Source organism: Harpia harpyja, chromosome 10 (genome assembly GCF_026419915.1).
Source record: "Harpia harpyja isolate bHarHar1 chromosome 10, bHarHar1 primary haplotype, whole genome shotgun sequence".
Taxonomy (NCBI): domain Eukaryota; kingdom Metazoa; phylum Chordata; class Aves; order Accipitriformes; family Accipitridae; genus Harpia; species Harpia harpyja.
This window is the reverse complement of record NC_068949.1, coordinates 3,836,648-3,857,968: the sequence shown is the minus strand read 5'-3', so window position 1 is coordinate 3,857,968 and position 21,321 is coordinate 3,836,648. Positions and strand designations below refer to the sequence as shown.

The 21,321-nt window shown below is 37.5% G+C and overlaps 2 protein-coding genes across 6 annotated transcripts in view; one reads left to right on the top strand and one right to left on the bottom strand.

Annotated features, from left to right (window-relative positions):
* CTNNA3 (catenin alpha 3) overlaps positions 1 to 21,321 on the top strand; it is a 568,565-nt gene that overhangs the window by 197,084 nt on the left and 350,160 nt on the right. The window lies entirely within an intron of this gene.
* Positions 1 to 21,321, bottom strand: part of LRRTM3 (leucine rich repeat transmembrane neuronal 3) — a 91,258-nt gene that overhangs the window by 47,126 nt on the left and 22,811 nt on the right. Inside the window, exon 2 of one of the 3 annotated variants that reach the window (XM_052799306.1) lies at positions 14,176 to 14,835. The exons of the other annotated variants lie outside the window; for them this stretch is intronic. Within the exon in view, the coding sequence (XP_052655266.1) occupies positions 14,698 to 14,835 (138 nt within the window). The 3' untranslated portion in view covers positions 14,176 to 14,697. Of the gene's footprint in view, positions 1 to 14,175; positions 14,836 to 21,321 lie in introns of those variants that run through there. 3 annotated transcript variants of the gene reach the window in all.

The window sequence follows — 21,321 nt, the reverse complement described above, 5'->3', positions numbered from 1 at the left end:
CTTTGGGTGAACCCTTGATTGTCTCATGTTGGATTCCAAAATAATGATTAAGAGTTTGGGCAGACAGGATGGGTATCAAGATAGCCTGAGTACTCTGATTTAGTTTTCTAAACTTTCTTCAGTGCATATGCTGTCACTGCCACATAGAATGTCACTCAATATTATTGAAATATCAAACCCAAACAGCTCATGTCCTTATACTATGGCTGTCATAGAATTAACAGAGTGAAGTTGCTTCCTGCAAAGACTAATGGATGCAGATGATCAGAAGATGAAGCTACAAAGAATGAAATTTCAATGGAGGTTCATCTTCAAATACCTCAAGCGGTGCTTTGGTTATTTCTTAGAATTTAAATAATCTATCTTCATCCCCTGTTAAGCTGCAGAGCTCCACTAATATCAAGGAAACTTATCTTAATTTAAACTTGCTGAGGATATGGCTGTGAATCATTTGAAAGAGCCAGAAATAGTTCTTATTCTAAATTTGCTTTTGATTAAAATCTCTTTTATCAGTTCAGTTCCTTATCTGATGTGCTGGGGTGCCTTGAACATAAGTTGCATTTCTTGGCTTTTTTTTTTTTTTTTTTTTTTTTTTTAACACAGGCAAGCACTGGTAATGAAATGTGTGGGGAAAAAAAAGTAATGGAGATGTATGCAGTGTAATGTAACAGGGTTAAATTTAGGTCTGGATCCAGCTTTGCTGGTGGTGATGGTGTTATACATCAGCACAGCTTTTCTCTGACATGATCTGAAATACATATTTTGGGATGGGGATACTGAAATACAACCAACATCTCTTCCATCATTGGGAACTTCTCCCTAGCTGCTTTATGTACCAGTTACAGGTAGTCTTCAGTAAAAATTCCCCTCTTACAAACATTTCAATATGTTTCTGACAATATATGCTAGTGTCAATACAGTCCCACTGACTAAAGAACTATAATACTTTAAAGTGACTCATGCACAGTAATTTAGAGGGTGGCTGCCTACAATTTCCAGGTGCCATCAATCTCACTGGTAAGATAATTTCCTGCCTTCATATATATGGAGGAGGAAAGGATACACCATGAATTTCTGATCATGGGGATGATACTTAGCCTTCATATAGTGTTTTTTGCCTCCAAGGCAGTTTGCAAGTATGACTCAACGTTCATCATATCCTTCAAAGTTGTTAAGTATTAATATTCCCATTTTATAGAGGGGAAAATTGAAGGAAAGAAATTAGATAACTTTCCCAAGACTTTGGAAGGAGTCATGGGAGTAATTTTTCAATTCTGTGCCTAGACTATGTATCCCTTCTTTTCCTCAGATGCTTCTGTATTTATCCCACTGTTTCCTAGTGTAAAGGACTGTACCAGTATTGGACACGATGCAGTGTCAGAGAGTGTGCTGACAATTAGAATAAGTAAATAATTGCTCTTGGATATTTTTTAGAAATTCGTGAGCTAAGAATTTGAAAACTTCTGAAAAATGTTCCCAAATGGTGTTTAACGTAAGCATGAGAGATTTAAATCAAGTGGTTAACTCGCTGGGAGACATAAAAAAGTCTTCAAAAGACTTCCAGCCACAAGAATGAAGCAATGTAACCGCTTGGTTGAAATCCTACTCAATTCAATGTTGTTGGGTTTTTTCCATTCATTTCAGTGAACTTAAATGGAAATCTTGGAGGTAGCACTTGCAGATTTTTTTTTAAATATATATATTTATTTTATTTTTGTCTGTGTCTGCCATTGCTTTTAACTTTTCTATAGCCTGAAACAAAAATACAAGCGAAGGCTGCAGCTACAGAAGGTTTCTTTTGAAGCAATGGGGAGTCTGCCAGGGAGACAAAAGTGGAAAACATTGATATTTGTTTACAAAACCCTGGTGTCTGTTGGAAACAAGTTTTATTAATATAAAACAATTCATAAAAGGTCAAAAAATAAGATAAAGCTTATTTACTCCATTCTCTTAAGCAGAATGTTGGCACAGTTGAATAGAAGTGGTACATCTAATTAAAGGACACTTTTTTTAATATGTGCTCATCTAAAAGCTTTATTTTACACCATGTGTTCTATGTGATGATCATTATGGTACAGAAATGTATGTAATATTGACGGGACTGTTCAGGAATTTACAAAAAGTAAAAAATCATGATTTTGAATACGTAGGTAACAGCAATTAAATGTTCTTTGGAAAAAGCTGCATTTTCCTACTTGATTTGACTCCTGTCTGGAACTTTTGTACATTTGAGTCCATTCACTTGCCAAGCCAAATGCACATACAGTTGAAGGGTATGATTTCTTGTACACCTGATGGAAAGATTACACTTAAAGTGAAAAAAATTGGCAAACAATGTATTTTATTTGTATGAATTCAGTGGTGGTGAAAGCCAGAATTGGTACATAGTCAGCTGTCAGCTCCTTTACTAAGCCAGCTTTACAAATGGGTTTTGAGTCCCAAGTTTCAAGCTTTATTTCACAGACTTGGATCCCTAAAATGAAGAGAGGTTAATCTATGCTGAATTAACTCAACTAGCCTTGGTAAGGTGAATATTCTTTAAAATGAGTTTGTAGACTGACATTCCTTTGTAATGCCCTCAGTATAGTGGCAGTTAATACAAAAACTTCTGTATGTGATTCAGGAGATGATAGGAGGCCAAGGCATTTAAGTTGTGTTCATTGTGCTAGCACAGATGGAGAGAAGGGCTGTAAAGCAAATACACAATCTTGACTGTCCACAAAGGAGAGAAAAAGGAAAAAAACATAGGCATGAAAGAGAACAGAAAACAAGTTTAAAAGGCATTTTATTTCAAACGCAAAATGATGAGAATGGTTTCTTAATGATTTCTTGATTCTGAATATTTTTAGAACTGAATTTGTGATTTCTGACTGAGGTTTCATGTTTAGAAAAATAAGCGTATATCTAAACTAATTGTGTGCTTGTGGTGTTAGCCATATTTGTGCATCCATTTCTAGAATTTAAAAATAATAACCTTGCTTAACACTTTCTTTTGTCACTTTAATGCTAGTGTGGTGAGCATAGACTCAAAATACCTGAATGTTTTTGGTTGTTTCCCCCCCCCCCCCCGTTCTTTTGGTCATCAGGAGCTTTTGAGTCCTGTCTTCGTGCAAGTTTTTTGTTGGGTGGGTTTTTTTTTTTAGTGTGTTTGTTTTGTTTTTTAAGAATGTATTTAGGACCTTCTAATTCATTCTCACATCATGGTGAAAGGTTGGCTATTTTGGAATTAAATGTCAATTTTTGTTTTCTGGTAAAACAAGATAATGATCATTTGGGTTTGAAAAGTAGCTTTTTGTACTGATGTAAAAGCTAATGTTTAATTTTTAGTCAGCATATTTTCCAAAATTTTTTATTCATTAATACCTTTGTTCAATGCAAAAAAAGATTCATAAGGATAATTTTTTTAAAATTTGAAAATACTGAAATATATTTTAAGATTTTTCAGTCTTTTAGCTTACATTTAGTCAGTTTCTGAAATTTTCAGGGATTTAAAAAAATCGTGAAAATATTTTCACAGCTCAATTTTTTTAGCAATTTAGTTTCATTTAATTTCTAAGTGCTTTAATGGCAAGCGTTGTAAAAATTCAAAGATTTTAAGCTTCACCTTCATTTGACTTTCCTGTAGAACTGACATTTCTAATGACACAAATTGTTGTGCTGCCTTCTATCTTTCCAAAATAAAAATCACCTGTGTCTTAAAAAAGATAGAGGTCAAACTGGACCAGAACAGGCTAGCTGGTTAAAAACTGACAGGAAAGGAGACAAATGGACACATAATGATATGGAACCACATCTCATTGCCTAGGCATATCTACAGCAAAACTTTCTCTGGCTTAATTCTGTTTATTCCTCCACTTCATGGAAAGATACTGTAGTTATTTTTGATGGACTATACTTTAGATGGACCATCAGTTCTCACATCTGTATACACCAAAAAGTTTAAAACTCAAAAATCTGTAAGATTGGTTTAGCTTGAGAGGTAAATGAGTGCACATTCACTTTTCATTTTACAGTCCCAAATCTGCCTGTGAGCTCTGTTGAATAAAAACAGTATGTAATTTTTTGCTTCAGAAAAGGATTGTCATTTAGCATTAACAGTGCATTTCACTAACAAATGATTTGCAAGGTGAGTATATTTATTGACATTCCCTGTGCTTTTTAAATGTGATTGGTACAGTGCAGCAAACTGAGGCATACCACGCCAAAATGGGGTGCAGAATGCTTCAACTCTCTTTCTTACCCAGCTGAGAGTGCTCATTTTTTCAGTACCAGTGATACACTTTCCTACCTTTCTTTAGAGTGATGGGCATCCTTTCAAGACAATTAACAGCCATTCCTTTTGCAAACTTAGCAACTACTGCTGAAGTATGTGTGGAAAACAGCATTACCAGATGTTCGGTGGTGATAGATGTTCAGTGTTGATGGAAGCTTTTACTGCCTTGGAGAGAAAAGTTAATTCTTTTCAATTCTATTGCATCTAACGAGCTGAATAGTCCACTGCATCTTTCCTTCAATGGGAATATTCTTACAGTCTCTCTCGTATTTTCTCTTCCCGGTGTTCACAGTATTTGTAAGAACTTTATATTTTTAAAAGCTTTGCCCTCTACTAAATCAGGCCAAAATAGGCTAGTTGGCTAAAAACTAACAAGAAAGGAGACAAATTGGCACTTGCGCATATACAAGCATGGAAAACTATTATGATTTCCTAAGGAAATCAGGCTTAAGAGATGGGCTGAAAGTAGCAGAAACTTTCACACCCCAAACACAGCTCTGCCCCTCTAAACATTCTCCCCTTCTCCCCTCCCTGTTGACAGCGTTACAGGAGATGTAAGTGAAGACAGGCTTCATATAGCTGTTTACTAAAGCTCTTGGGGAAAGTCTAGCAAAATATGCTTTCATAAATAAAGCAGAGCTAATTAAGAACCACTTGAAAAGCTAGCACAGGGGAAAGATGGGAGAAAATTACCATGTAATGTGTATGTGGTTAGCAGAAGCATAATTCTAGCTGAGATGAGGCAGGTACCTTACTGGGAGCTGGATTCATCCATTCTTTCTCATGTTGTGTAATATCTTATTAAACAAATAATGCCATTAAATTTGATTGAACTACTTGGCAATAATAATGGCAGCAGAATAAGACCTTCCCTAAGTAACTTGCAGCCAAAAATGCAATAAATGTCTGATAAAGTTACAGAGAAGGGAACTGTGTAATTATAAGAAAAGACAATTTTAATGCATGTGTCTATTTTTCAAGTCAAAAGCAATGAGTCATGTAAGAAATACCAAGGGGATAGTGGTTACCTGTAACATAGCAGGGTAGTTCAGCACATTTCCTAAATTGGGTTTTATGTGGCATAGTTAGAAAAGGAAAGCAAACCTGGTCTTTGAGAGTAGGGTGTCTCGAAAGTTAGTAACTAGATGTGTAGTCTGTGCCAATGGACATTTAGGCAAAGGTGGCAACTACTAATGCTGTTGCTATCTGCTGTGTGATTGCCTCTGAGAAGGCAATTTGGTTTGAATCCATTTCTTAGTGCTCAGATAAGAGCGGCACGACTCTTACAAAGGTATTTGAGAACTGTGTCTGAATGTGGCGCGTTAAGGGATGCTATTAAGTCTCTGGATAAATATGCCTGTCACAAGAATGAGGTAGTTTTGATGTATTTTTAAATTGCATTAGGGGAAAAAAAGAACACCTTGGGGGGATTTAAAGAAGCTATCTTTTGGGCTTTCAGTGGTCGAAGGTACTAGGACATGTCAAACATAGAGGAGCGGTTCTTGGGAGATTGTGTCTTTTAATGTCCTCTGGCCTCGTGGTTAGTTTCTGCATGTATTTCATGCACATGGAACACACCTGACTTATATTGCCTGTTTTTATTAGCACGAAATTTTGGTATGTAAAATCTGTACCATCATTTTTTAGTCCAAATTTGCTCACAAATTGGCTAATATTGTCTCAGTGCTGCAAGACAAGTTATGTAATGACCCATATCTATCTGTCTCACCTGTTGGGAAAAGATCACAAGACCGCACATTTGGAAACAAATGTGAAGAGAAAAGCTGCAGATACTTTGTCTCTTGCAGAAAATCTTTGTACTTGCTATGTTGTTTAAACACCTAATTTGTTAGTCCCCTTTGGCACAGTGGCACATACTTGTTTCATCCGGTTGTGCTAACAAAATCAGTCATGATGAAGATGGCTTCACCTTCAAATGGGGATAAGTTTTCTCAGCTTACAACCTAGCAGGCTTCTAAGTAGAGAGGGGTCACAAAATTTGTAGACATATTTCTTGGGAGGACTGCATGCTGTCCAGTATTGAGACTTTCTGAAGTTTGGGATGCTGATCAGGTCTAGGATTTTGATCAAAGAGCATCTCTGACTTGTGTTTAGGTTTTCTGCTGCTGCTTTTTTCTGAAATGTTTTATTCAGGCATAGCATTAGACAAGCCTAGCTGCTGTATTGACTTTTGTTCTTGGTAGGAAGCCTGCACAGACACAATACTGTTCCGTAGGAGGTGTACTTTTGGGTGACAGTTTCTGCTGTAGCATTTGGCAGAGTCTCAGTAGCAGCTGAGCTGGGATCAGCCAAGCCTACCCTTTTCTTCTAGTTTAGGTACAGGAGAGAGACCTACAGGACTGACGAGGGCCAGTTTTCTACTGAAATGCTTTTTCTCCTGTATTACATAAAGCAGAGTTTGGTTATAGCAAGACCTGTGGTTGTGAAGTGAGAATTCTAGGTAAGCAACAAAAAGAGGAACTATTCAAACATTGAAGACAAGACAGTTATAGTAGTTCTAGCTGCAGGATGTGGTATAAGGAAGTGGAGAGCTGGAGTTTTGTCTTGATATAGAAAAAAAATAAAATTATTAGCCCTATTTGCCTAATTGTCCAGGCAAAGAACAGCTATTAGGCATTGCAGAATTTACATACATGCATGACAACAAAAACTATACTTCTCAGAACATTTTTAAGACCTTTGGGCTGTGGAAGAGCAACATGGAATACTTCTGGAATGACCTAAGAACTGTCAAGCTCCCATGTATGAGGTGAGCTGTCTTCTCTGTACACTGCTGAGCCGTCCATTTAACTTAGACAAATACTGTCTATTCGCATTTCAGTTAATCAAATATACTTGTTAAAATCCCGTGTTTTGAAAATCTGTATTTTCTTTCACAGTTTTGGTATTTCTAATCATATTTTATATTCTGCAGTTTTTCAGCTCCAAAGTGCTGGCAAGTTTAATGATTTCACCAAGACCCCTAGGTGGCATTTCAAACCAGCTGTTAAGAGTATACAGCACGAGTGAGGAAAACTAAACTGATATAATCTGTTGCCTTTATACAATCTGCCTGCTGAATTAATTTCACTGACTGGCAGCAGGTGAAAGGAAAGTAGGAACATCAGAAAGGTTTGGTTAAATGGCAAGCCTTAACTCTATTTTTCAATGTAATGGTCAGGTTTAAAATCTGCCCATTATGTCTGGAGCCTGTGCTGTATACTGGGGAGATGGGAGGCAAGTCTGATTCCATTTGCTTTAGGGATTTGGGGGGGGGGGGGGGGGGGGGGGGGTGCATGGAAAAAAAGGTAGGATTATTACAAGTTTTAGTCCCTTCATGCGAAGTTTTAGTTGCACCTCAGAAGTCCCTGAAGCATTAACCAGTTTTTTATGTCTGGCTTTTTTTTTTTTTTTTTCTTTTTCCCTGAGGACTGTTTGTAACGTATAGGCTATCAAACGACTCCACAACTAAGTGCCATACACATCACTTGTTCTAAATATTATCCTTTTGTATCTGCCAGAAGCTAAATACCTTCCAGCCATATGTATTTACACATGATAAAAGGTCATACTCATCTCTGAACAACTTTTCATGCTTAAAACACTTGCTACTGTGTTGACTCATACTGCTGCCAAATTCCACGCCGTATTAGCCGCGTCCTAACTGAGCTGCCTTGAGATATGCTACTGAATATTGCCATTTCTATAGAGGAGGATGTGCCTTGAAAAATTGAATTTATACCCAGTTTCAGGGAGATGCAAGGAAGTAAGAATCTATGTTATCCCCTCATCATGTTTCTTTATCATGCAGTTAGTGCATAGACTTGATTTATCCTGAACGGTGGAATGAGCTTGGCCTGTTATAATTAGCTGTAGGTAGATTTTAAATGAGCTTGATGACATCATATCTGGCTACTTCTGCTTTTCCTATATATCTGAGGCATCTTTATTACTCATTGTGCTGAATATGTGATTTGTAGTTTACTGGCGTGGTGTCTATATTTAGTGGTTTCGAGTCTCTCTTTACTGGAATACACACTAATTTTACTTTTTGATCCGGGGAGAGAAGCTTCTAGGACATCTTGTCATTATTTGATCCTAGAACCTCATCATTCACCTCTTGCGCTAGCCTATTGACAATCACCCATCTTCCTCTGTATCGTTTATAATCTAGCTGTTTATGTTTTGCCATGTGCAAATCCATGATTTTTTAAAGCCTGGTTTTCCACTTTTATGTCAAATTTGCAATCCATTACATTGCTTTAACCTAAGGCCACTTCATATTTTTGATAGCCTAATATAGGAAGTATTAAAGTTGCACAGAACCTCAGATAAATTGTTTATTTGTGGCTTGTAAGAAGCTTATGTATTCTTTGCCAACATCTGGCAACTCAGAAGCATGGGTGAAACCCAAAGAAAGTTGCTCTTAGCTATGAATTGTGTTTGCTTCAGTGCCTAACAGTGTCCTTTTACACAGTGGTCTTTCTGCAGATCAGGCTTTCTTCCTTGGGTAGGATAGAGGCAGCAAATACTATTGCTGTGAGAGAAGGATGAAGAGAAAACTGCAAATGGAGTTTGAAGAAGTGCTTTCTGTTACCCAGCCTAAATCTTCATTGCAAATTAAAGGATTTTTTCTTGTTTTTTTTTCTTTCCATTTGTTATTGATAATGTTGATTATTACTCCTTTTGCCAGAAATTTTTATCAAGTGGGGGATTGTTCTCTTGTTTCCCTCAATCTTTTCCAAATTGAACCAATTCAGCACATCATAGGTAATTTTAACAATATTTCTTCTAATTTTCTTTTCTGTTTTCTAGATTATTTTACCTTTTTCTTTATGTTCCTTAAAATGCAGTATCAGCAACTGGATGCAGTGTATCAGCTCAGGTCAGTTGGGGTGAAATAATTCTGCTAGACTTCCTATGCTTTGTATAAAATATGCTGGAGCCAACATTAATTGCTTATCCTATTTGAAGGTTACTCTGGTATCTGTTCTTTCCTCCCTCCAATCCCATTTTTTATATAATCATTCTTCTTGAGTACTGTCTCATCCAGATTTCCCATCAGTGCTATTTTCAGCTTTTCTTGAAAATCTTTCTCCTAAATTTAAGTGTGCTAGGCAAATTAGAACTGTGGGGCAGAATTTTAAAAAAGATGCTCCCATTCATCCATGGTTGTCCTGAAATGTAATTAAGTAACAAATGTTACAATGTCATATGCATAAAAATTTTAGTGACCCATATCCACAGTACTTACGCACCATGGATTAGGTAGTTTTGATGTCACTAACCCTTATTCTGACCTGTATTTCAGATGTTTTAAAATTCTTCTGGGTGAATTATTAGTGGGAATCATAGAATTTCAGAAATATTTGTTATGGGAATCAGCTTTTCAGATAGTTATTTTCTTTGGCTTATCAAAATTAGTATCTCTTCTTTTCTCCACAGCCGTTTCCTGGCCCATTAGAAATCACAAAGAGAGAGGACTAACCGTCTCTGACACTGAAACAAAGCTAAGGCACCATCCAATTCCCATGATAAAACACTAGCAAGTCTTTCATTAACTTTCATGGAAGTTATTTCAGAGTGAGACCAGTTTTCTCCATTAAATAGCAGTAGGATTATTTCTCTAGACTTGCAGCTTGAACTATGTTTGGGTCTGATACTCTATTTGTTTTTATCCAAGATTCCTGGTGAAGTCAATTACATTTATTGTTAGTGTATTACACGCTTGGGGATTTTTTCTGTTTGCCAGTTTTTTCTGTTTGACAGTTAATTGGTGCGTTATCAATAAATACCTCTTAATGCTATGCTGTTTTGTATTACTTAAAATTCATAATATCTTTAAATTAAAAAGTCATACTTCTTTTCGTATGAACAGAAGGCTTGCTTGGATCATAAGTTCAAAACACTTTTCAAACTTGTTTATGCGGTTCATTTTGCTTGTCTTTCTCTTGTGGCAGTGTAAGAATTATGTGTGTGTGAACTTTGGGCAGCAGAATGAGTGTGTCCCTGACTTCCAATACAAATAGATACCACTCCTTTTCTTTCATCTTTAAATGGGAAAGATTATACTGTGAGCTCATTCACTTACTAATTGAGCAAATATGACAACATAGAATTTTAAAGCATGATAAATGAAGCTGTGACCACGTCTGCTCCTTTGTTTGTTTATTCAGCCACTGACAGCAGCATAATCAATTATAGCCTCCCCGGGGGTGCATTTAGTCTGCTAAGAGCTCCATGGGGGAATATATTGTTTCACAAGCAGTCTAGGCTTTCTCATCCAGCCTTTTTAGAAGCTCTGGGTTTCTGTGAAGCTGAAGCTTTGTAAGGATCCTACCTAGGCTGCTTTTTGGCAGAGGTCAATGGAATTAACTGTTTTGATTATTTTTGTAAATTAGGTCTCTACACCTGTTTATATGCAAAGCTGTTCCTCAGAAAGTTATTTCCCCACTTTCCTCTTCGTTTTCCATTGAAGAAAAAAATGGCTTTGTCCTCAGGGAGAAGGAACAAATGAATTTTTCACTCATCCTATTTTAATTATCTCTTTCAACTCAGTGATATTTAAAAAATTGTATTTTCTATAAACATACTACTAGGATATTCCATACTGCATGTTCAACTGGGTAATGAAATGTTGCAGTAAATACCTGTTAACTGTGGTTGCATTACATAAAAAAAACCCAGAAAGAAATGATCTTGTCATTTGTCATCAAGCGCGAAAGAGGCGCTCTGTGACAAATTGAGTTTCACATTGAAAAGGCAGACAGTTTTTATTTTAATTCATGGTTATGTAATCATGTTAAATGAAGATCAGTCAGCTCTTCAGTGCTAGCTGGTTTTGAACAGAACTTGTTTTTTGTAAATCACTTCTGTCTATACTGTCTGGCAGATATTTAAGACTTCACAAGGTGCGCAGAGCACTAGAAAATTCTACAGTAGTTTACAAAACTTTTCCACTTACTTCTTCCAACCATGTTTCAAGGATTCAGTGGTACCAGCCATCATTTCAGACCTATGGAGGTCAATATTTAGAGCATTAGTTTTCTTTGAGTCGCTAACTTGACCTTTATTTTAATATGAAACGAAAAGGGGAAGAATAATTCTTGGTGGTTAAGAAATGTGGGAAAATATTACTTTCTCTTCTGTTTGTATAAGCGTGATCTGATTTCACTTTTCAGTAAAGCAGCTATATTAGGGACTGTATTTTGTCAACTCTCAAAAACCATTTCATTAAATGATCTTTCATAACTTTCTTGTTTGTTCTCCATGAAGCCCAAGAAGCTGATTTTGATGACATTAAGACATGTGCTATAATTACTTTTATTATACACCATCCTACTCCAAATTCTACTGGAATTCATAAAGTGAAAAATCTTCTTTCATAAAGGTTTTGTTTATAAAGTGTTCTATGCCTACAGCATAAAGTACTTTTTCTCTTGCTATCTAATACATTGTGAGAGTACCGAGGAGCCTAAACTAGGTTTGAGGGAACCTGAATAGTATGACGTATTTATGGCAACGATGACCCAAGAAAAAGCTGAAATATTTTCACTTTCAGTGTTCTTAGGAAAAACCAGTAAGATAATATTTTTCATAGACTTATGGCTTAAGAAACGAATAGATAAACTGTGCAAAATTGGTCCTAAGTGAGTTCCTAAACCTTTCTCTGGATGGATGAGCTCTCGGTATTCATCTGCACATCCATAGCATTTTTAGCGTATGTATGGATTGGCAGTGAACATACTAAATGTCATGATTAAGTTCAACCAAGGGTTTTCTAAGAACTGTTAATGCAACAGTGAAGGCAGATACAAGGGTTTTAAGGATAGGTCTATCAAAGACGGTATTTGTCAGTTGCTATATGCTCACTCCTGACTTACATGGGTCTTGCTTTGTCTGTTTCAGTAGTCCTGTTCCTCTCAGATTTCATTAATAATTCTGAGGCACAGCAGTGGAAGAATTCTGCAGTTAGACTCATATGCTAAGTGGTAGTTTCCATGAAGAACATTTCATGCTAATTTTTTGCAGTAGTGACTGTTTCTGGATTTGTCTTTGACTTGTAATTACTTCTGCAGTCTCAGTTCCAAGAGCCCTTGATATAATCTCTCTGCTTCCTTTTCATCCTACTCCTCTCTTCTTCTTCCAGATGAACTATGATGCATTTCCTAAAAGGTCCTTCAGCTGACTTGTATGTGTCTGAAGCCAGGTTGTTTCAGCAGGACCCCTAAATTATTGTCTTGGTACCTTTGTGCATTTTCAGTTTAGAATGAGAGAGACCAGGGGAAGAGGGGGAAATAGAACCTAACAAAAACCCCTAGAGGAAAAGTTTGTCAGGTATGGAGCTACAGATGAGCCAGAAGGAGCTACTTTAAAGCAGCTAAGCAAGGACAAGAGCCTAGAGCATTGCCAAAAGGCAATTCTTGCATCTATTTGGTGTCATTGAGAAACATCAGAGAGGAGCTTCAAAGATGGTTTGTCTGAGCAGGTTCTGAAAAGAAACAAATTGCTTATTTACAGAAAAATATAAATGGCAATTCTGCCTATAAAGAAATTCTTATTTCTTTTTTGACTGATTACTTGATTTGTAGAACTGGAGCTCCTGCCATTTGATCCCTCTTTTCGTTTATGACACAAATTAATTTCTATCCATTTGTATCTGTGAAGCATGTGGTCTTCTAGCCAAAAACCACAAAGACATCCACTTTTAAATCTCAGAAGTATGAAGTCTGTTCCGAACATTTATATAAAATAATTAGATAAAGAACCAAAAATAGAAAAGTGACAGATTTCTAGAACTTGAACAGCTTTTTTGCAAATGGGCTATTTATGGAAAACTCATAGCCAAATGTTCTTCCCCAACGCCTCGCTAAACAGTGTCATGTTACTCGAAGTCTAAAATCTGTCTCCACTACACATTGCATACGTTGTAACCGCTTGTTTGCAGTCTTGTAGGCATGCAGAGGCTTTCTCTCTTGTAGCCTGCTGCTGCGAATAAAAAACTTTAGTGATTTGAGCAGGATGGAAATGTGTGTAAAGTAGCGGTGGATGGGACTTCTTAAGAACCACAGGGTGTTGGTATAAAGGTAGGAGAGTTGCCCAGGACCATGGGTGTTTTCTGTCTTTGTAGGTGGAGCTGGGGCCTTCTCCAGGTGTGGTTTCATGCCTTGTTTAAGTGTGCCCTTGAGGTACTTGGATTGAGCCGAAGGAGGGAACTGATCCAGCCTAGAAGTAACTTGATAAGAATTTAAAAACAGCAGAAAAAATAGTTTTCAGTTGAATCGGTGCCCTGTGTGAAACCCCAATTTCTGCACAGTGTGCCTAGTACCAGGTCTAGTGGGAGCCCAAGGGAGGGTGTTTCCCATAATTAGGTCAGTTTAAAGTAACTGTGAAGCTGCAGCCTGGGGTTGAAAAGATCAGCAGGTTCTCCTCCTTGATAAGGGTTTCTCTGTCATTATCTAGTCTGCTAATTTTCCCGAAGGCCTTGCAGACAATACGCAGACTTTTGATTGTCTTGTGTCAGCAGCAGAGTCTAGCTTGTGCAGTGAAAACACGCTGGAAGGCTCAGTCCTCTTTCCCTGTCCTTGCCTGCCTGCAGCACCCTGGAACTTCCCTCTGATGCTCCAAGCCTCCTGGTACTGCTCATTAGCACCTTTCTTCTCACTTTGTGACTCCTATCAGCTACCCTATTGCTCCTTAGGATTTATTCCTGCATCTCACTGCTACTGTAGTTTGCAGCTAGAAGTATTACTGTTGTCAGGGAGCTTGGAGAGTAGCTTTGCAGCTGCAGTTGCTTTTGGAAGCTGAGGTAGTTAAGAACAAACAAGCAAACCAAACCAAAATCACAGAGAAATGTGTTTATTTTTTTGTCATGTTGAAATTAAAACATTTCATCAGCTGGATGAATCAAATCAAACAAATGATTTAAAAAAGAGAGTGGGTAACTGGGTAGTTCAGACACTGATTTGGGTCAGTGGTGATAAACTTTAAAACCCAGCTCTGCCTAATTTGAAAATAACAGATTTAATAGAAAAAACAACCACCAAAGCCACCCACCAGTCTGTCTCTCTCTTGTTATCTATCTCAGGCAGAGCTCAAGACTTTTAAGAGTTGATTTTCCAAGAAATGCTTAGAACAGTGTCCCAGGCACAGGGAAAATACCTAAACAGTCTGTCTTCATCTTTCCCTAGAACAAAAGTGGCATCAAAGCCTCACCAGTGTTTTGTCCAATCTAAATACAAATTCCTTCTGAAGAAGGGAACCATTAGCAGTACTCACTGGTAAGTGATAGACCTCACAGTGGTTACCTAAGGGAAGCATTTTAAAGCACCAGGTCATTTCAGATCTTTTGGGAGTTTCTACTGCTTCACCACAGTAGCCTGCTGGCTAATGAGTGTTGGTTCTCTTGCATGAAATCCTGTTCGTTATCCTGTCTGTGCTCCCCGGGGCAGGAGGAAGAGTCTTGGATTTGCGGGAGCTTTGCTTATCTTAAAGATATTTTTTTTTCTATTATATTCCCAGTCTTCTGTGTTTTCAGACCTAGATAGTGATGTCCTTAGCTCCTGTGGAGACAAGTTACTCATATGAGTTTATGGAAACGCCATTGGTTAACATTAGCCAATATAAGTACGGGGATCACAATCTGGCCCTTAAGCTTTGGTTTTTCTTCTTCATAACAACTTATAACACATTTAAAGGAGACGTTAGCCCTGGGTAATTCTAGACCTGGGCAAATTCTTCACAACAAATCATTTGCTCTAGACTTTATCTGCTGATCCTGCAATGTTGGGGTGTGGATCCTAAGGCCATATTAACAAAATTTTCCTTTATATTTTTTTTTCAGTATTGTTGATCAATAGTGTAATTGTTCTTTCTTGATGTTTAATTCTGAATATAAAAAAAATGAGGGATGTTGTTTTATTAGTGTTAGATTGATGAGTCATGTGGGAGAACTTGAGTTTCCTGACTGCCCACGTAGGTAGCCATTTTTGGCTTGCATACAGTTATAAAGCATTTTCAAAGAATAACTTTGTGACTCAGGCCAGGAAAGCATAATCATTCATAAATGTATGGGAAGTAGACAGAAGAAGGGTTGTTAGATTGGTAATAAGGAACCAATTTTAAGAGATTGTTCTGGAAAATGTGCACGATTTGGGCAGTCCTAGTTATTACAATGAAATGCAGATTGCATCTATGTGCAGAGCTTCCATACAGCAAATTTGTTCAAGGATCACTGCAAGCAGGATGAATTCCTATTGCACCATTGACAGGGCACACATACTTTGAGCTAATATTTAAATTATGCACCTCCTTGAAATTACGTTAGTGTAATAATGCAATATAAAGCTCATGAGAACATTTTTCTGAGCAAAATTCTCCCTCAGATTTTCTTAGTTAATAGTTTGGCTTGCTCAGAGACCCTGAACATGGGGTCCCTTTGTGTAGTTGACTGATAGGAGCTGTCATGCTGCCTTCCTCTTTAAAGGGAACACTGCATAATTTCTTTTTATATTTTTAAACTCCAAATAATTTTTAAAGCATGAAAAATAGATGAATTAGAGTCATCCCTGTAATTTGAATGACTCTCGTTTTGACATAAGAATTGCTTAAACGTACTACCCTTGCTTCTCTGAACACTAATGTTGAGTCACTAAAGGCTGTATGTTATTTGAAAGACCATATGCTTCTGATTAACATGAAGTGTAATGCATTAGAGCTTTTCTGAAGTTGAAGTTTGGAGCTACTTCTGTTGTATTTCATTGGAGCTGACTGGAGAATCTAGTCAAACCAAGGAAATTTTTTTCCCCATGCACCAGCTGATCTGGCAACTATAGCTGCATTAGAGCGCTTAGTAAGTGAAAGCACGAGTGGGTTATGGGCTATGCATTAATGCAGATATATTAAAAGTCTTCTGAAGATGTTGGCAGAATTCTCATATTGCTAAATGAAATACAAATTAAGGTCTAATTGCTAAATCCAAATCTCTTCTGTATTATAAAGCTTTTCCTTTTCTCTTACTGTTGTTAGAGAAGTACTAGTGTAGCATATTAAATAAACGTTTCTTCTAGAAGTCATAATGGTACTATATAAGCAGAGCTGCTCAAAAAATATCTTGTAGAATTTAATAGAAAAATATTTAAAAGCTTTGCAGCAGAAGGTTTAATTGTGAGCTGCCTAACATGCCTGGGCAGGAAATGAATGCCCTTCAGTTCCTTCAATGTCCTCAACAGCCTCACAACAGGGAGGGATTATTCCTCCCAGCACTGTCTTTAAGGCTGAAGAGTGGGCAGGAATGACTAGGAAGAGGGCTGAAGGTCTCCATCTCATCAACTCCCGAGACAGTGGGCAGCACAGTTAAGCCTGCTTGCCAGGGAAAATGGTCTACGCTGAATACTAGCAGGAAGAGATGCAGACTGCCGCGGAAAGTGCACATGCTGAGAGAGAAGACTCGGGTTGCTGGTACCCACAGACGTGGAATTTCTCCACATCTGAGCACACTGTACATCTTTTAGATATTTAGGGTGTAGCTTTAAAACTAGCCTAAATTAGTTTGTTTCATTTCCCCGAAGGCTCTGTTCAAGGAAATAATGATTAAAGTGAAGATGGTGGCTGTGTAGGGTTGGTTTTGGAAAGAATGAGTACATCACTTGTTTTGTTCACTATTGTTTTTTTAGAACAGATTTAAAGATCCGTTTGTAATTTTTTTTTCCTTTGAAGTGTATGTGTGACACACTACGCACAACTTTTGTTTAGATTTATAAAACTGCTGTGCTTTAGTGAATCTCTAAGGCTTTTGTGCCTCATCTTGATTAACGCAGCGCCCTTCCAAAGAAGAAACTGCCACAAGGCAGAAAACAGCCACCGTACCTGTGTTTCAGTGCGGTATTTAACACTGCTATATTAAATTGCAGAGCTACAATCACGTTTTTTTCTTTTAATCCCTTTGTGTCTCCAAAAGTGCTTGGATTCTCCTCTTCGTCATCTTACTTTCCCTCTTACTCGCCCCCTCTCCCCACACACTTAACTTTACTCTTCCTTTCACTCCTACTTTAAAAGCTCATCACTAGGGACGTGCTGTACAAAACCAGAAGCTTGCTTTGAGGTCAGGGCCCTTGGGCCCCATGCGTGGGTCGACAGGGAAGCTTGAAGGGGAGAAGGAAAAGAGCTGCCTTCTGAATCAGGCACAGGCAGCCTGGCTTTTGGGGGAGAGGGGCAGTAACAAATAGAAGCAGTGCTTCCTGGGGGTCTTTTTAACAGGGTGTCCCCCTGCCCCTCTCCTTCCTCATTCGGTGAGCTCTTACTTCAGTCTTCCTTGGCAGCATCCACTTATATACAGCCTGCCCTTTGCTTAGGAAAAGGGTGAGTTCGTAGATCTTCACTGCCTGGGAACTGGCTGTGTTTCTCGTCATAAACTTTGAAAGTATGTTTGTGTTAGGTGCCTGCTATGTTGTCAGCTATCAAATACCTACTGGAGTGTGATGAATAAGGGCTGAGAGAATTTTGAAGGTAGGGGAATGGTGATGGTGAAAGAAAAACCATGTGTATGTTAAACTTGAGTAGCAACTTGGGATTTGTATAATTATGGTGTTCAAGCAGCAAAATAACACCACTCAAGGAATTAATTTTACCTGGAAATAACAGAAGTGAGTTAGAGGAAGTTGTTAGTGGAATGGCTAGAGCTAACTTTGTCACAGAACTATGTCAAAAAATGTTAAATTCCAGTATTTAAAGCAGTACCCATCGGTGCCCAATTCTGTTAACCTTTGAAAATCCCAGCTGAGAGATGGGATTGAGAGTCTAGAAAGCTGGATTTTATTCTGTGTGTGTGACAGTTTCGATTTTACATTTTACAAGTCAATCTCTCTGCAATGGATATAATGTTAATAGGTTTCTAGATTTTTAATTAGGAACTAGTTATAAAGCTCTCCCAGCTGTTATTGGAGTCCCACATAAAGTTTCAATAGCTTTGTGAGTTGTGAATTTTCTTTACAAAAGTCTACTTAACCCTTTGTGAAGACATAGTAGTTGTCCATTTGCCTGTTACTTTAGTTCTTTATTATTGCTCCTACCTACCATTTCACTTAGATGGACATTGTGTGTACAGGTTCTTGTGTTCAAGGCTTCTTAACAAGAACCTGCATCACTTGTGCTGTCTTCTGTTCTTTTGACACTGATGTGATTTCAAAGCATTAGATGGCATGCCACAGTGATTAGTTTACTTATTTTATCCTTGAATTTCTTTTGAATTTACAGGTGAATTCTGGCTGGTCCTGATGAGTTCTTACAGTTTACTTTTTCAATTTATTCTGCAATGAAATGTCATTTCATTTTTGGTCAGATTTTCAGCTGCATCGTCCCTTCATTTATGGAATCCTCCCAAAGATTTTCTGCACTAAATGTGCAAAAAGATTCATCTAGTTTTTGCACAATCACTGTGTCTTCTGTGGATAGTCCACTCTGATGATCCCACAGACTTTGACAGCCTTCCTGCTCTTGATGAAATGATAAGGAAGGTGTGTTATAGCTTACTGTATTGTTGCAACTTGCTCCTTATACTCTTTTGGGGCCTGTCATAGTGTGTTTTATACAACTAACCTGCCATGATTTATATTCCTTGCTGCTATACCAATATGTATATGCCATGATCTTATTTTGACACTGTTTCTAATACCCTCTCTTAACCTGCCGTTTAAACACAATGGCTTTTTTGCTGTTAGTCTTTCAGCAGTATTTTTGAGGTGGGTGGTATATGCTTGCTCTCACCGTCTACCGTGCTGTGCTTACATAACCTTCATGTGCTTGCCAATACTTACTTTTTGATACTTTGTTTTCTTTTAATAAGCTTTCATTTTTAGTTAGATGACCTTTTTAAAATCAGGTGGATTTTGGGGGGCTTTTGTCTATGTAGAGATGTTGAATCTAAATATATCAGGTCCCTCTTAACAGACTGTCTTCTTGGTAGTAATATTCTTGATGAGGTCCTCAGCATTGCTGATGACTGTGTCACAAGTTGGTTTTAGTGGGTTCCCTGTCTAGCCACTCCATGAAGCACAATCTACAGATTAGGTTTGGCACCACAGCATGTCTGAAATAACTAAACCCTTCCATTATTGCTGGTTTTCCTGTGCTACGAATTATTCTAATTTCTCTGGGCATGACAGGGTCACTGTTGCCAAATGACAGAGATAAGATTGTCCTTAATAATATATTTTTCCTGTATTTGGACGCGGACTTTCAATTTTGTAGAGATTCTGTGTTATTCATTGCTACACTTCACCAAGCTCTGATTTGGTTCTAAGCTATTTGTAATACAACTTCTTAACACCATTCCTCTATTGACATGAGTTACCGCATTTTTTCTTTATCCTTTTTGTCCAGGTACTAATGTACTGATAATTGATCTCTTTCCTCCAGTTGTTTGACATGCTTCAAAACATACTCACTTACAAGTAGGTGTTATAGTTTACCCATCTCTTTTTTAACCTTCTCAGCATTTGTATAGAAACACATATACATTTGGTTTGGTTTTCCTTTTCTTCTACCTCTGTTAGGAAATGCTCTCGCTGTTTCATGTTTGACTTGGGCCGTTGTCTTTTCTGTCCTTCTGCCTGTGGACAGATGGGGGAAAGGAGACATAAAGTCTCACAACACATATATCTTTCTCTGGGGATTCTCTGCTGCTTTTACAGAGTGTCAATACTCAGATGAATTTTGCACATAGACTGATGAGTGTCCCTGCTTTATTATAGATGTATGTTTATAGGGGGTGGGTGACTCAAATTAATGAAATTTCAGTCAGCTGCTGAAATCCATTCCTGAGTCAGCCTTAGTTAATATCTTTGTCGTAATTGACTTTGAGCATTTGCAGATGCTGAGGCTGAAGACTTGCCCTGGAATCTGTAGAAGGCCATGGGACATTGTGAGGCACGCTGCTTGTTGATAGCATTTGATAAATGTTTCGATACTATTCCAATTTCACTTTAGAAATACAAGGCAAGTGATACAAGGACAAGTGGGACCTGTAGTATTTTAATGAGAAAAGAGACTGTTTGTGTCATTATGCACACTGGCTAGTGAAGAATAAGCCCCCAAACAATTAGGGTTAAATGTTTTTCCATACTGCTTTGCTCTAGAAATTTGACCGAATCATTTCCTAAAACAATCTTAAAAGTTATTGGCAATAATGTATCATGGAGAGAATAATGCAAGAAAATCTTCAGTTTTATTTTTGCAGTGAGATGCATAAAGCTATATAGTGAAATAGGATTTTGAACCACAGCAAATCTTGGACTCATATGGCAATCGTGTTCCCTCCTTTCTTTCACCACCAGATGCTGTTTTACAAGTACGTAACATTTTACATGCAAGCAGAAACAGCTGATTTATTACAGAAATGAGAGAATATTTAACCTTCTAGGAGGCTGTAAGGACAACATTAGTACAAATACATCTAATCTTGATCTGATAATAGCAGGCAGATGAACTAAAAATATTCCATATTACATTGAAATTTCTGTAACCTAGTTGCAAATTGTTTTGCATTTAAATTTTGTATGCTTAAATTGATTACCCCCCAAAAAAATAAAATTCCTGCTCTGTTGCCACCTGCAAGATAGATAGTGCTCTGTTTTTTTGAAAATAAAGGTCTGCATTTTATTAACTACGAAAATTGCAGTATTTCTACTTTTGCACAAGACAGCTAGTTTTCTGAAGCTTCTCTCTCAACAGGTGTGTTATAATGGCTTGTATTTTGAAAAGGTATGCCTTTCTAAATATATATCTACAAATATTTGAAGTACATTAAGAATGAATACTGTACAGAACTATGAAGGGAAAATACATATGAACAATGTTCATACCAGAGCTAAACTTTTAAAACCATATTTTAGCCACCTAAAGAGAAATTGCCTAGGGAGACCTGAATCTTAAAAAACCCCGCAATGTTACTTTAAGAACATCCATGACCTCGTTCAATTTGATGGAATTAAGCAGGACTATTCATACCACTAAGATTATAGTGTGTCTAATTTAGATTAATGGATGATAAG